This window comes from Myotis daubentonii, chromosome 15 (genome assembly GCF_963259705.1).
Source record: "Myotis daubentonii chromosome 15, mMyoDau2.1, whole genome shotgun sequence".
In the NCBI taxonomy this organism is placed as follows: Eukaryota; Metazoa; Chordata; class Mammalia; order Chiroptera; family Vespertilionidae; genus Myotis; species Myotis daubentonii.
The window spans coordinates 19177821-19192831 of record NC_081854.1 but is presented as its reverse complement, the minus strand read 5'-3'; the positions used below and the strand labels follow the sequence as shown (position 1 = coordinate 19192831).

At 48.5% G+C, this 15011-nt stretch overlaps 2 protein-coding genes and 1 pseudogene across 7 annotated transcripts in view; 2 read left to right on the top strand and 1 right to left on the bottom strand.

Annotated features, from left to right (window-relative positions):
• The window catches only part of AXL (AXL receptor tyrosine kinase), a 29499-nt gene extending 21572 nt beyond the window's left edge, over positions 1 to 7927 (top strand). For all 5 annotated transcript variants that reach the window (XM_059666450.1, XM_059666449.1, XM_059666454.1 and 2 more), the window contains 3 exons: positions 3297 to 3456; positions 3954 to 4090; positions 5710 to 7927. In XM_059666450.1, coding sequence (XP_059522433.1) covers positions 3297 to 3456; positions 3954 to 4090; positions 5710 to 6061 — 649 coding nt within the window. In that variant the 3' untranslated portion in view covers positions 6062 to 7927. The remainder of the gene's footprint in view (positions 1 to 3296; positions 3457 to 3953; positions 4091 to 5709) is intronic.
• Positions 594 to 2621, bottom strand: LOC132216854 (ubiquitin-associated protein 1-like; annotated as a pseudogene).
• Positions 7928 to 10335: 2408 nt separating the features above from the next.
• Positions 10336 to 15011, top strand: part of HNRNPUL1 (heterogeneous nuclear ribonucleoprotein U like 1) — a 36699-nt gene continuing 32023 nt past the window's right edge. Inside the window, exon 1 of one of the 2 annotated variants that reach the window (XM_059666438.1) lies at positions 10336 to 10784. In XM_059666438.1, coding sequence (XP_059522421.1) covers positions 10484 to 10784 — 301 coding nt within the window. In that variant the 5' untranslated portion in view covers positions 10336 to 10483. Of the gene's footprint in view, positions 10785 to 10804; positions 10929 to 15011 lie in introns of those variants that run through there. The other variant, XM_059666439.1, reaches the window with a different exon arrangement.

The window sequence follows — 15011 nt, the reverse complement described above, 5'->3', positions numbered from 1 at the left end:
CTTTTTCTCTCTCCCCTCAACCATTTGAAAGTAAGTTGCCAAGATGGTGACCCTTCACCCTAAATCTTCAGTAGGTATTTTCTAGGAATAAGGAATTATGCCTAAGTAAAAACAGTAATTCTGTTATCACATCTAAGAAGATTATCAATAATTTGTACATAATCTAATATCCAATCCATATTCAAATTCTTCCAATTGTCTTCTGAAATATCTTTAGGGCTATTTTTCTCTCTAAAACAGGACCTATTCAAGGTTCCCACACTGCATTTGATTGTTATGCCCCTGTAGTCTCTCTTATTTATTTATTTTTATTTTTAATTTGTTTTTCAATATCAACTTTTTCATTTTTATTTTAAATATATTTTTATTTTAAATATATTTTTATTGATTTCAGAGAGTAAGAGAGAGGGAGATAGAAACATCAACAATGAGAGAGAATCATTGATCAGCTGCCTCCTGCACACCCTCTACTGGGAATTGAGCCCACACCCAGGCAAGTGCCCTTGACTAGAATTGAACCCAGGGCCTCTCTGGAGGGCCGAGGTGGGAAAGACACTTCTCAAAATACAAAAACATTTAATATAGAAGGAACCAGGACAGTTTTAAGGGCATTCACATGCCCAAACCTTCCCCACCTTCTCCCCAGCTCAGGGCCTAGACTCATAGAGACTGACCCTCCATCCCCAAAAGAAAATCTGGAAAATCTTCTCCTTCCCCACAGGTGAAGGGCTTAAGCAGGGCCTTGCCTCAGCTGGCTTCAGCCTGAGCCATGCAGTCTTCCAAAGTATTACCCTGGTCATTGTCATGTAATAGCATAACTCCCTTACTGTCTTTCAGTTCAAAGACCATTTCCTTAAATTTGCTAATTAATTGAAGGAGCTCTATCATATTGTCCTCTGAATACTGATGTATTTCCAGAGCCTCTTCCACTAAAAGAGGGTGGAAGCCCTTCCCACAGAGCTGTCTGTATACAAAGACAGTCAAGAATCTGCTCAGAGCCGAAAGTGGTTTGGCTCAGTGGATAGAGCGTCGGCTTGCGGACTGAAGGGTCCCAGGTTCGATTCCGGTCAAGGGCATGTACCTGGGTTGCAGGCACATCCCCAGTGGGAGATGTGCAGGAGGCAGCTGATCGATGCTTCTCTCTCATCGATGTTTCTAACTCTCTATCTCTCTCCCTTCCTCTCTCTAAAAAATCAATAAAATATATTAAAAAAAAAAAAAAGAATCTTCTCAGATTTCTCTCCTTTCCTCCTCTTCATGGCTCTCAGGACATACTCATATGAGTAGCCCATGTTGACCACTGTCTCCACACACTACTGCTCACAGAGGACAGCGTCTGCAGGTCAGAATAAGACTGGGGACAGCTGGGAGTGTTGGGCACTTGTGACATTGAGAGATTAGGAGGTGTGACCATGGGACTTATATTTGGAGGTGACGATTCTTCTGTACACACAGACAAGACAGAGAGGGAAGGCATCTGGGAAATCATATCAGAAAGGGTCAGGTTTGGCACCTCTGTGCCACTGTCTAAGTTCAAAGCTGAAAGCCCAAGATTTTGATGCCCATTGAGCTCACTGGTACTGCTTTGGGTGGAAGATTTTAGGGAATTCTGGAATGTGCCATTTCGGAGGCAGAATGTGTTAGGAAAGTGCTTGCTAGCTTGGCTGTCTTCTGATTGCTGTCATCAGAGTTAAGTTTGGGGAAGGTCAGGGATTTGATATTGCTTATTGCAGGAATGGGGGGGAGGGACACTTTGGAAGACAGTGACATCTTTTCACAGTTGCCCAACTGTGGTAAGGTTATAAAGCCATTGGGTTTATGAAGAAGCTTGAAATCTAATGTTGCCTGCTCCAAGGATGCCTGTAATACAGACCCAGAGCCTCCTCTAGGCAAGTTACTGTCCAATAACAGCCAGTGGTTCCTACCAGAATGTTTCTCAGCTCTTCCTTCTCATCAATCATTTTTAACTCGAGATTATCAAATGGGTCTTCTTCACACTCAAAGTCAAGAGGATTGAAATCTGCCTTTGTGTGGGGTGAGCTGAGGACTTTCTGTTTCGTGGCACTGCTGCTGATCTGAGAAGGGGTGAGGATGCTGTTGTGCTGAAGGTGGCAAGGATGGGGTTAATAGGAAGTGGCACCATGGCTGTGCTATGAGTCTTGGGGAGGCTCATTTTGATATCGCCTTCGGAGCCACTCTTAGAATTCACTTTAGCTTCTGCTTCCTCAACCTTACCCTCTGCTTCCCGCTGGGCTTCTTCGATTTTCTTAATATCTTCAGCCCACTCAATGGTTTCATTTTCCAAGGAGGAGTCATACTGTACTTTTCTGACAACCTGCAAACAATCAGGCAAGGAGAAGCCAATAGGTAGACCAACTTTAGCTGGTGTTTTGAATTTGTCTCCGATCTTAAATGGGACATCATCAAAGCAACTGAAAGTCCCATGAAAATCTGCATTCAACTTAGAAACCATTTAGAACCTGAACGCCACTGCCACCGCAGCTGTCCCAGAAGCCGAACGGTGCTGGCACCACTGCCAACTGCCTAGGTTTGGTCCCCACTGAGCTCCTGATGGCCCCTCGGGAGAGCAAACACCACCACCTTCAACTCTGCCGACCCAGGGCTAGGTCATCACCACAGCCACAGCCAGTACTACAGTCACCATCTTGAAGTCCTCTTCCCCTCACTGCTCTGCTGTCCCTTATCCTTATAGGTCACACAAATGAGACCATGCAGTTTGTACTCCTTGATGTCTGGCTTCTTTCGCTCAGCATGATGTTTTTGAGATTGGTCCATATTGTGTGTGTGTGTGTGTGTTTGTGTGTGTGTGTGTGTGTGTGTGTGTGTGTTTCAGTGGTTTGTTCTTTTTTTTGTTGTTTTCTGTATAATATTCCTTGTATGGGTGTCCCATAATATTCTGTTTCTTTAATCTGTGCACTGATTCCATGGGAGTGTTTGTGAAAATTCAGATTTGTGCATATATATTATACATCAAGAAAACAGTTTTGTTTTGTTTTTAAAACAGATAATCAAACTCGAGGAGCTTAGGAAGGACTTTAGAATCTGGCAAGAAGCCAGAGCTGGGAAGGCCCTTAGTAGCTTTTTGTCCCGCCCTCATTTTATGGAAGAAACAAGAAGTGACACAGTTCCTTCCAAATCTGGGGCAAGGAGGAGAGACAGGCCCTAATCCCAAGCAGGACAGCCAGGGTGGAGATAGAGATGTGTCTGAGAGTGAGAGTAGGCTTCCTGGTGGAGAACCCATGTCATGACACTGTTCCTTTCCCCAATCCTGGCAGGCTGAATGAGAACATGTCCGTGTGTGTGGCGGACTTTGGGCTCTCCAAAAAGATCTACAATGGGGACTACTACCGCCAGGGACGTATTGCCAAGATGCCAGTCAAGTGGATCGCCATTGAGAGCCTGGCTGACCGTGTCTACACCAGCAAGAGTGATGTGGTATGTGCACCTCTGATAGGAGTGGGTAACAACAGGAGGGTGTGTCCCGATCATCTCACACTGCACCTGGGCTCACAGGGATCTGTCCACGTGGGCTACTCATGTCTGGGTTATGGTGGGCGACTATGAACAGTGTTGTGGACATGCTAGGGATGTGGACAGGTCCATGTGTGCATGGTGGCAGGTTCTACATGGGACATATAGACAGTTAAGGTTATAAGAGGTGGTGGTAAGTATGTATACATGTGTATAGGCAGGCTGTGGCGGGTGACACATGAGACCATGTGTCCATTAAGTGTGTAAATGTGTGCATGGGTGAGCATGTCTGTGTGCACAAAAGTTACCTCTATGAGGGTGTACCTGTGCCAAAGTGGTTCTGTTAATAGCTGTGATGCACCCACAAAGATAGCTTTGTGCACATGTGTACATAAATGTGTGTTCAGGGGTGTCTTTGTGCAGGAGAAACACTCTAATTCTCTCCCCTCTGCCCTCCACAGTGGTCCTTCGGGGTGACAATGTGGGAAATTGCCACTCGGGGCCAAACCCCATATCCAGGAGTGGAGAACAGTGAGATTTACGACTACCTGCATCAGGGAAACCGCCTGAAGCAGCCTGTGGACTGTCTGGATGGATTGTGAGGACCCTTAGGACCCCCTCCCCCATCTCCACTTAATCCCAGATTTCACTCCAAAACATATCCAGGACCCTATAAAACCTGTACAGAATCCCTTAGACTGTTGGGGAGGCCACCTGCCCTCCCCACCACTGTTCCACAGGGGTGTGAATTAGCAAAAGGTGCCCTTTCCTCCTTTGCCTTGTGCATGGAGTGCAGGCTGGATCAGCCTCCTCAGCCAGTTATCCATGAGCAGTGAATAACTACACAATCTTACCTGGGGGCTCTGCCTGTGAGACTCCCCCACTCCCAAAGAATTCTAATCCATCCCAGACTCCTGAGCACCCACGCTTTCACCAGATGCTCTTCAACCCCCAGGACCCTCTGCAAAATCCTTCAGGTTGTTATATTGAGCTTCCCCAAACCATCAAGTCTCCTCTGAGATGTTCTCGGGCTTCTTTAGGATGGTGCTTATCAAACTTCGTCGCCTGTTGACACCCAGAGAGCAGAACATTTATCCAGCATGATATTGCTGGGCCAGGAGAGGATAGCCTGGGGCTGCAGACTCCCCAGGTCCTCCTTGGGTGTCCAGAAGCTGAGGGGAGCAAGAATAATAGCTAGTGTTTCTATAGAACTTACTCAAAGGCACTGTTTTAGGCACTTTGCATATATTAACTCATTTGGTCCTTAAAATGGCCACATGAAGTATTATTATTCCTATTTGCAGGAGAAGAAACTGGGGCCCAGAGATGGTAAATCACTTGCCAAAGGCTGCATAGCTAGTGTATTAGTTACCCATACCCCCAAATCCAGTAGCTCAAAATAAGAAGCATTTATTACCTTCAGTTTCTGAAGGTCAAAGTCTGAGAACAGCTTGGCAGGGTGATCCTGAATTAAGATTTCTAATGAGGTTACAGCCAAGATTCAGGGTGATTCTGAGTCAGGGTTTCTAATGAGGTTGCTGTCAAGATGGGCTTGCAGCCATCTGATGATTGGGACCTGAAGATTGTTTTCAAGGCAGCTCAATCACATGGCTATGGCAGGAGGCCTTAGTTCTTCTCTATGAAACCCCTGCCATAGTGCTGCTTGAGCTTCCTCACAACATGGTGGCCGGCCTCACCCAGATGAGCATCCTATGGGAAAGAGCAGGGAGGAAACCACGGTGCCTTTTTCAGGCTCGTCTCAGAAGTCACACACAACATCACGGCTGTACGTCAGAATCAAGTCAAGAAGCCCAGTCCACATTGAAGGGGAGGGAAATTAGGTTCTATCTTTTGGAAAAAAAGAATGTCAAAGAATTTGAGCACATATTTTAAATCAGCACAGCTTGCAAGTCTTTGATGCCAGTCTGCTCTGGGGAGCCACACTGGAAAGCTCTGCTGTAGCAAACTATCACTAGAATACCATCCCATCCGTAGAGAGGTTTTCCAATACCCTTTCCAGCTCCCAAGTGTCCCAGAAATCCTTCAGAAACTCTTGAGAAGTCTTCAGTCCTCATAGATGCCCCCAACTGTAATAGTTCCCTCCAGCCCCATGAAATGTCCTTGGTCCCCTGAGTGTCCTCAATTTTCCCCTAACTCTCAGAATGTTCCCCTTCTAAGTCCCTGCTCAGTTTCTCACCCCTCACTCTGCTGTCCTAGGTATGCCCTGATGTCCCAGTGCTGGGAGCTAAACCCCCAGGACCGGCCAAGTTTTTCACAGCTACGGGAAGATCTGGAGAACACACTAAAGACCCTGCCACCTGCCCAGGAGCCTGATGAAATCCTCTATGTCAACATGGATGAGGGTGGGAGTCATGCTGAACCACTTGGAGCTGCTGGAGGAGCTGACCCCCCAAACCAGCCTGACCCTAAGGATTCCTGCAGCTGCCTCACCGCGGCTGAGGTCCATCCTGCTGGGCGCTATGTCCTCTGCCCTTCTACAGCCCCTGGCCCCACCTTACCTGCTGACAGGGGCTCCCCAGCACCACCAGGGCAGGAGGATGGAGCCTGAGACAACCCTCTGCCTGGGACTTCCTCTCAGGACCCAAGCTAGGCACTGCCACCTACGTTCCCATTCCAGACCTTACTCACAACTGCAGCTCTCTCTTCCTACCAATTCCACTTCCATCTCCCACAAATCCTTTCGCTTTCCACATCTTAGTGTCCCCGTGTGTAAAAGGAAGGGGTTGGACTGCAATCCCTAAGCGTCCTCCTAAGTCTAACATTCCAAGATTTTGGATTCTAAGGTTTAAAGAGCCTAGGTTCTGGGTTTCAAAGACGTTATGAGTCTTAGGTTCTAAGGACCTGAAATTCCAAATTATCTAATTTTAAAGTGCTAAGGTTCTAGACATGAAAGCTCTAAGGTCTATATTGGCAAGTTCTGAGATTCTACGGCCCTAGATTTTCCTGTTTTTAAGATTCTTGATAAAATCTGTAAGTTTTGGGGTTCTAAAATTCTGATTCTAGGCATAGGATATAAGACTCTAGGTTCTAAAATTCTAGAATTCTAGACATAGAGGTTTTAAGGCCTAATGTTCTAAACTTTGATGTTCTAAGCCTCTTAGAGTATAAATCCCCTGGCTGACTCTAGACTCTAGCAGTGGTTCTCAACCTTCCTAATGCCGTGACCCTTTAATACAGTTCCTCATGTTGTGGTGACCCCCAACCATAAAATTATTTTCGTTGCTACTTCATAACTGTAATTTTGCTACTGTTATGAATCGTAATGTAAATATCTGATATGCAGGATGTATTTTCATTGTTCACGACCCACAGGTTGAGAACCGCTGCGTCTAGAGCATAAGGGCTTCAAGATTTTATCCCTTCAAGTTCTAAGATTCTAATGATGATACCCTAGCTGGTTTGGGTCAGTGAATAGAGCGTCGGCCTGCGGACTGAAGGGTCCCAGGTTCGATTCCGGTCAAGGGCACATGCCGGGGTTGCGGGCTCGATCCCCAGTGTGGGGCATGCAGGAGGCAGCCTATCGATGATTCACTTATCATTGATGTTTCTATCTCTCCGTCTCCCTTCCTCTCTGAAATTAATTTTTTAAAAAAATTTTTAAAAAAAATAAGATTCTAATGATGGTCAATTAGAGTTTCTAAGGCTTTATGATCCTTGAAGCTCTTGTTATGAGATTCTGGATCCTAAAGGTCTAAGATTCTAGATTCTGTAATTCAAAAGTTCTAAGAATCTACAGATGGAGGTTCTAAAGTCTAATGTTCTCAGATGTGATGTTCTAAGACTTAGTCTAAGAACCTAGATTCTCTGTGTCTAAGATTCAGGATCATATGTTTCAAGGTCCTAGATTATTAAAACCTAAGATTTTAATGTTAAGTTCTGTATTCCAAGGCACTCTAGATTCTATTGGTCCAAGATTCTGGATCCTCAGCATCAAAGGTATAAGACTCTACAGTTAGTTGTGATTAACTAGATACCAAAGTTCTAATAATTTCTAATGTTGGACACCTTTAGGCTCTATGTTGCATTCTGCCTTTCTAGGATTTTAGTTAAGGGTCCAAGAATCCATGATTCTAAATCTTAAGATTCTAGGCACTGCAGTTCTAAAATTCAAATGTAAGGTTTTAAAGGTCTACAGATCTTGAACTCCAAGGTTCCAAGGTTCTAACTTTATAGTATTCTTCTATGTGACCCGCCCGAGCCACCTCTGCTTCCTCCTCCCCTCATGTGGGGTTTGCCCCCCCCCCCCCCAAGCCTGTGCAATGCATTAGGAATGCCTCCTTTCCCCAGGGGACAATCTTCCTCCTTTTGGGCCATGCTGCCCGCACCCTGAGCCAGTCCCTCATATCCCCCTGTACAGAGTGTGGACTCTGACACCTCCAAAGGGGCTTATATCACATAAAACTTTGTAACCACACTTCTATCTCTTGTCTCTCTCTACAATCATGTGGTCTCCTTGGAACTCAGTTTCCGCGTCATAAAAAGAAGGGTTTGATGGGATCCAGGAGTTCTCCCCTTTTAAAGAAGATAGAAATAAACATGCACATAGACAAAAAGTCACACAAAGAAAAGCAGACTCGCCAAAACCCCTACTGAGGAATAGGCACATAAATACAGGGTCACATAGAGACACCCATTAGTGGGCATACACCCGGTCACAAATACAGAGATACTGAAATTCAGACACATAGAGCAACAGAGACAAAATTATAGATACAAACAAACATGATACACAGGCAGATACTCACCAACATTCGGAAGAAACTAAAGTAACACAAAGAGTACAGCTACACAGAGACATAGAGTACAACAGGCACTCACAGACCCAAACATTCAGATTCACATAGCAACACAGGCACAGGATATCGCCAATAATCTCCAGCCCACAAAGGAACTCCTGCAAGACAAGCCCACACTGTTTTGCATGCAGGGCGGACACAAGTTCCTGGGTGTGTCCCACCGCAAATGGAGGAGCCCTTGGCAGCGCCCGGACGCCCCCCGGTGGCAGCTCCTGGACGCTGACAACAGTTCAATCTGGGCCACAAACTTTTTTAGGATAAATCTGTGGGAAGCTGGGAGGAGAGAGGAAGTCAGACGTTATGTTGATCAGGGGCGGGGTGTCTGGATTGGAACCTCCGGGCCCACGTGAGCGTCTGTCCGGCTTCTGAGTGGGCGCTGTGTGTCTAGGTTGCTGTAATGTAAGCTTGTGTTGTAATATACCCCGTGCCTTTATCATTTGGCGCCTCCTGCCGGTGCGGAACTTAGTGGGCATATCTACACTGCAGTTTGGTGTATTGTCCCTTGAATTGATGCATGTGATCTGATCTCACCGTCACATGTTTATCTGTGTTGTGTGTGCCTTTGTCTACATAGAGGTTGTGTGTGGCTTTTGTGGGCTTAAGGTAAGGCTCAGTGGGCAGCCGGAGTTTACATGTGTATTTCAGTTGTATATCTTACAGAAGTTTTGTGTCCGTTCAGTTCCAGGCGACAGGTGGTGCAGGGTTAGATACTGTGAAACTGGCGCTCATATTTAGCTCAAACATACAGGCTTAGCTACCACCGACCTGTGTGTTTGAGCTTGTCAGTACAGACGCCAAACAGCCAGATATACTGAACAGCAATTTAAAGGATTTGGGGTAGAGATCCGAGAACTTCTGGAGGCCTTCCGGGGAAGGGGGGAGGGGGGGGGAGGCTCTATGTTCGCATCAGAGCACCCATCGGAATACCAATCATAGAGGAAGATGGCAGCGAAGCTATAATCGTGGCAGGAGGCGCCCTGAGATTTACTTTCAAGGGGAGAGGGTGCGATTTCCTTTACAACTTTTCTCACGCTGTTAGTCTAGCCTCTATTATCAAACCTTCAGGACTCACTGAAGTCAACTAGTATTTCCAGATCAAGAATAACTTATCTAGCCCAGCCGGAGTGACTCAGTGGGTGAGCATCTACCTATGAACCAGGAAATCGTGGTTGGGTTCCCGCTCAGGGCACATGCCCGGGTTGCCCCCTCGAGCCCGTGTGGATCGTGCAGGAAGCAGCCGATCAATGATTCTCTTTCATCGTTGATGTTTCTTCCTCTCCCTTCCTCTCTGAAATCAATAACAGCATTTAAAAAAAAAAAAAAGAATAACTTATTTACTTAATCACTAGCTCATGTACCTCACTCCACAGTGAAATTTGTGAGGCTATCCGCTGAAGAATAGCCAATCTGGTGAGTTTTTCCTAAAGCGACCCAACTGTACGAGCTTTGGTGAGATAAGACAATAATTGCGATTGGTGGACAGATTGTTTTGAAACCGCCCTAACGGCAAGGGGCGGGTCCCTCGTGAATTCATCTCTTTCCGGTTTCTTAAAGGCAATAGTGAAAGAGGGGGGTGTCTGTTGACCCTCCACTTCATTGGTTCTAGTGAGTTTACCCGCTTGGACTCCTCTAGGGGCGGGAGATTTAGACCAATCAGGATATGTGTTACAGAGACACTAGTTTGATGCTGGGGCTGCGCAGGAAAGGCTGTGAGGCGCGCTCATTCTGAGATCTCATCGCTGATTGGCCTAAATTTTTACTCCCTTTACCTCATTCGACCCTACAGAAGCGAGTGCAGGGTCGTCACCCAATCACCGTGCGCCCCGCCTCCCGCCTCTTCCCGCCCTCCACTGGGGCCGCTGAATCGACGTAGGCCAACGCTTCCTCCCCGGCAGCTCCTGCGCTCTTTCATCGACCAGCTTTTGAAAGGCACTTTCTGATTGGTCGAGTCTCGGGCCCGCGCCCGTTGCTCCCAATGCGGTGGCCAATTGGCACCCATGTTGCACAGCATGGAGCCAGGGAGGAGGGGGAGGTGGCGGCGGCCATTTTGAGTTGCCGCCGCCATTGGAGTGAGCCCCCCCCTTTCCCCCTCGCCGCCTGACAGTAAAGGTTTAAGGGGGACAGGGCCCTGGGAGGCCGGGCCGGGCTCGGGGGCCACCCCGGGGGCCCGGGCCATGGATGTGCGCCGTCTGAAGGTGAACGAACTTCGGGAGGAGCTGCAGCGCCGCGGCCTGGACACTCGGGGCCTCAAGGCCGAGCTTGCTGAGCGGCTGCAGGCGGCGCTGGAGGCCGAGGAGCCCGAAGACGAGCGGGAGCTCGAGGCTGAGGAGGAACCGGGGATACCTGGGCACAATAACGAGGAGGTCGAGACCGAGGGGGGCTCCCAGCTGGAAGGGACCTCGCAGCCGCAGCCACCGCCGCCGGGGCTGCAGCCGCATCCGGAACCTGGCGGCTACTCGGGGCCGGACGGACATTGTGAGAGTGCGCGGGGCGGGGGGCCGGGGAGTCTAGAGTCCAGGCCGAGGAAGGGCTGTGGGATGCGGGAGTCTGGCGCCTGTGGGCTCCCGCTACCCGCCGCTGGAAAGGATCCGGGGACCAGGGCCTCGGGACAGCCGACGGGTGGGTCCTGGCGTTCGGTGCAGGAGAGAGGCAGGGAGTCGGGGCTCAGGGTCGGAGAGGAGGGAAGTCCGGGGGTGGGGGCGGTTGTGGAGGACTCTGGAGCCTAGGGCTCGGAGACCCGAGGCCGTGGTTTCTGGAAAGGGAGTCGGAAGGACAAGAGGTTGTCTCCTGGGGACCAGGGCGGTCTTGGAAATGGTGATCCCAGGGTTTGGAGCGGGGTGGGCTTGGTGGCTGTGCCGGCCCGGCCTGGGGGTTGGCCCTGGGAGCCGTGTTCTCCGGGCTGGGGGAGGCATGACCGGGTGTCCGGGGCTGGGAGTGCCGTGAGGGTGGAGGATCCTGGAGTTTGCTGCTGGGTGGGATAACGGGAAGTCCCATTTCCTACTCGGAGGGGTTGGTGCGATGGGGAGAATCTGGAGGACTGGGTGCTCTGGCGTTTAGCTGGTGAGCATTTGGGGATGTGGGGGACCCACATCTGTCTGAGGGTGGCCTGGGGACTCGGATCCAGAGCCGGAGGCTAACCCTGAGGCAGGGGCGTTTGGTGTTGGGGAATCTGGAGACCCGGTTGGCTTCTAGAGGAGGCATAGGGAGTCCTAGAGTCCAGAAGCTGGCAAGGGAGGAGAGGATGCTTCACTGGACTCGGGACCTAAAGGTCTAGAGCTGGCAAGGCTCTGAGGACAGACAACTCGGTGGCCAGTGCTGAATGGGCTCGGATTAACTGTATGGAAAACAAGGGTGGTTGGGGTGGGGCAGATACGGAGTTGGAGTTTGAAGTCGTAGGAGTATCTGGGGGACAGGATGCTTGTGTCCAGCACAGGTGTGTGTAGCTGATCTAGTCAGTCTGGGGAAGGGGGGTGTGTGTACGATGTGGAGGGAGGGGAAAAAGTGGGGGGTGCTTAGGGTGGAGTGGAGGGAGTGTTTCTGGGGCCCAGCGTCTCCCTAAGAGGTGTGCCTGGGGATGGAGGGTTTGTGTGTGTCTGAGGAGGTAGCAGGGAACCTCTGCATCACTCAGAAGGTATGACTGGGAATGAGGGATAGGATAGGTCTGTGACTGTCTGAAGAGGAGACCTTGGGTGGGAGGGAGTAACTCTGGAGTTAGAAAAGGGTGGCTTTCTAGCAGGACTGGGGAATGGGGATCAGAGAGGTTAAGGAGTAAGTAGAAAGGACTCTGGCATCCAGGGTTTGTGGTTATTTCTTTGAAAAGAGGGCACCCTGGGCCTTGGGGCTAAGAGAATGAGAAGAATAAAGAGGTCAGGGGAAAGATTTGGGGTTAGTATCGGGTACTCACTTGTTCATGAGAGATGGGATCTCCTGGAGGGGGGCAACTCGAGTGTAGATTTGGGGTGGAAGGTGGCCTGGGGGTTGTCCAGGACCCAAATGCTGGGAAGAATACTTTCCATTGAAGAGCTCTGAAGAAAGGAGCGAGTGGCCCAGCATGCAGGCCTAGGGCAGGAGAGCCCCTGGCAGGAATGCCTGGAAGAAGGGCCAGTGGCCAGAGGTGTCTCAGGAAAGTGAATTAGGTGCTTCAGAGTACAGACTCTAGATTCAAGACAGGCTTTGTTTCAATATGGCTCCATGACTTGAACAAGTTACTTCACCTCTGTGAGTCCTGGTTTCCTTGTGTGTAGATAGGGATAATAATAGTGCCCCCTGGATAGCTGGGAACGAGGTCACATGTTTAAGGAGCTTCGCCCTGGGCCTGCCTGTTCCTAGGAGGTGGGTGTTGTAGAGAGCGGAGGACCCCAGCATCGCAGCGCGCCTCGGCAAGGCTGCCTCTGGGGGCCCAGGAGAGATTCTCTGGACGAGATGTGAGGCTTTGTGGGAAGAGCACTATGCTTGGGGTCTGAGAGAAACCGAATGGTTTGAAGGGGCACCCAGTGTTCCAGTTAAGGAGATACACTCTTTCTCTCCTACCCCTATAACAAAATCCTTGGAGCCCTCTTCATGCCTCCCTCCAACCATTCTTCAGTTCTGGTAAACAGACCTGTTACAAGCCACGTTATCTGTAACTTTCCTCCCTTTGAGCTGCACCTAGTTTGTGCCCAGATGTATTTGTCCTCTGAGAAAGGATCCAGTCAGTTAGCAAATGGGAGAATAGTCTCTCCTTCCCTGTGGTTGTGCCTCACAGGTCCTGGCACAGTCACTTACAGGGCCCCAGAGGCACCCAGACAAGCTTGCCCCTGGGTGGAGAGCCTGCTTGCTGCTCATCCTAGGTTTCCAAACTTCTTTCTGGGTTTGACTGCAAGGTTCTTGAGTAAATTTCAGGCTTGGTACTCTGGTTTTAGTCTCACCTCTGAGCTTTCACATATTACCCCAATCCCGGGAGTGTTTTCTCCGTCCTCATCATTTATCTTTACTTGTCTGAGTCCCAGTCTTAGCTCCTGGTACTTGTTTGTAGCCCTTAACACAGTCATAATTAGTTTTTGTGTGTGTATTTGTTTAATGTGGGTATGTCTTTCTTGAACTGGAGGCTTCAGTGGAGCAAGTTTATTCTCATCTGTATCCCAGGGTCTGGTGTGTAGTATGCACTCCATGAATAGTTAATATTATTCATACCACCCTTCAGCTAAGTTTCTTCTGAACCCACAAGACACCTTCCCAAAACTCTTCCTACCTAACTCCAAATATTTCAGGACATGAGTCCTGTTTTCTTAACAGTTCCTTTCCTTTCTCCCCATTTCCCCTTCAGCTGAGACGGTTGCCCCTTATCTTTGCAGCTATTGGCAGGGTGGAGGACAGTTTTAGGAGGGTGGGGTGTGCAGGTGGGAATACTGAGTTGGATTTTAGCTCTAAACAATCTTTTTTTTTTTTTTAATTTATCTTTATTATTGAAAGTATTACAAATGTCCCCTTTTCTCCCCCCACATTGACCCTCCCCAGGCCTTCATCACACCATTGTCTGAGTCCATGTGTTTTGCATATAAGTTCTTTGGTTAATTTTCCCCCTCCCCCCACCCCCACCCTGAATCATCAGTCTATTGTATGCTTCCATGTCTCTGGATCTATTTTGTTTGTCAGTTTATTTTGTTCATTAGATTCCACATATAAATGAGATCATGTGATATTTGTCTTTCTCTGACTGGCTTATTTCACTTGGCATAGTACTTTCCAGGTCCCTCCGTGTTGTCTCAAAGAGTAAGAGATCCTTCTTTTTTGCAGCTGCACAGTATTCCATTGTATAAATGTACCACATCTTTTTTATCTATTCATCTGATGGGCACTTGGGCTGTTTCTAGATCTTAGCTATTGTAAATAATGCTGCTATGAACATAAGGGTGCGTATATTCTTTTTGATTAGTGTTTCAGGATTCTTAGGATATTTTCCTAAAAGTGGGATCACTGGATCAAATGGCAGTTCCATTTTTACTTTTTTGAGGAAATTCCACACTGTTTTCCATAGTGATTGTACCAGTCTGCATTCCCACCATCAGTGCACTAGGGTTCCTTTTCTCCACAACCTCACCAGCACTTGTTTGTTGATTTGTTAATGGTAGCCATTCTGACAGGTGTGAAGTGATACCTCATTGTCATTTTAATTTGCATCTCTGTGATGATGGGTGACGTTGAGCATTTTTTCATATGTCTCTTGGCCATCTGTATGTCCTCTTTGGAGAAGTATCTGTTTAGGTCCTGTGCCTGTGCTCTAAACTTAAAGGCTGTTCCCTGAAGGTAGCTCCCTCCCTAAGCACTATAACTTGTCACAGAACAGCTAGGCCTGTGGTTTTTTCTTTTTTTAAAAGTAATTCTTTATTGTTGAAAGTATTACGTATGTTCCCTTTTATCCCCCATTGACCCCCTCCAGCCTGCCTTGTACCCCCTCTCCCTGCCCCAGTAGGCCTTTGGTTTTTCAGCTGTGCCCTACAGAGTACTGTGTGTCTGTCGAGTTTCCTTCCACCCTGGAGTGGAGTCTTAGAGGGCAAGGGCAAGTTGGGCCCCTTCTTTGATCCTCTTGTCTCCTTGCTTCAGCCAGAGCAGTTCTGCTTCCATTGGTTTTCTATTTTGGGATTCTGTAGAACCCAGTCACAGATTGATGTTCAACCTTCTGTGGGGCAAGAGAGCATGTCCTTAGGCAGCTGGGACTGCTGA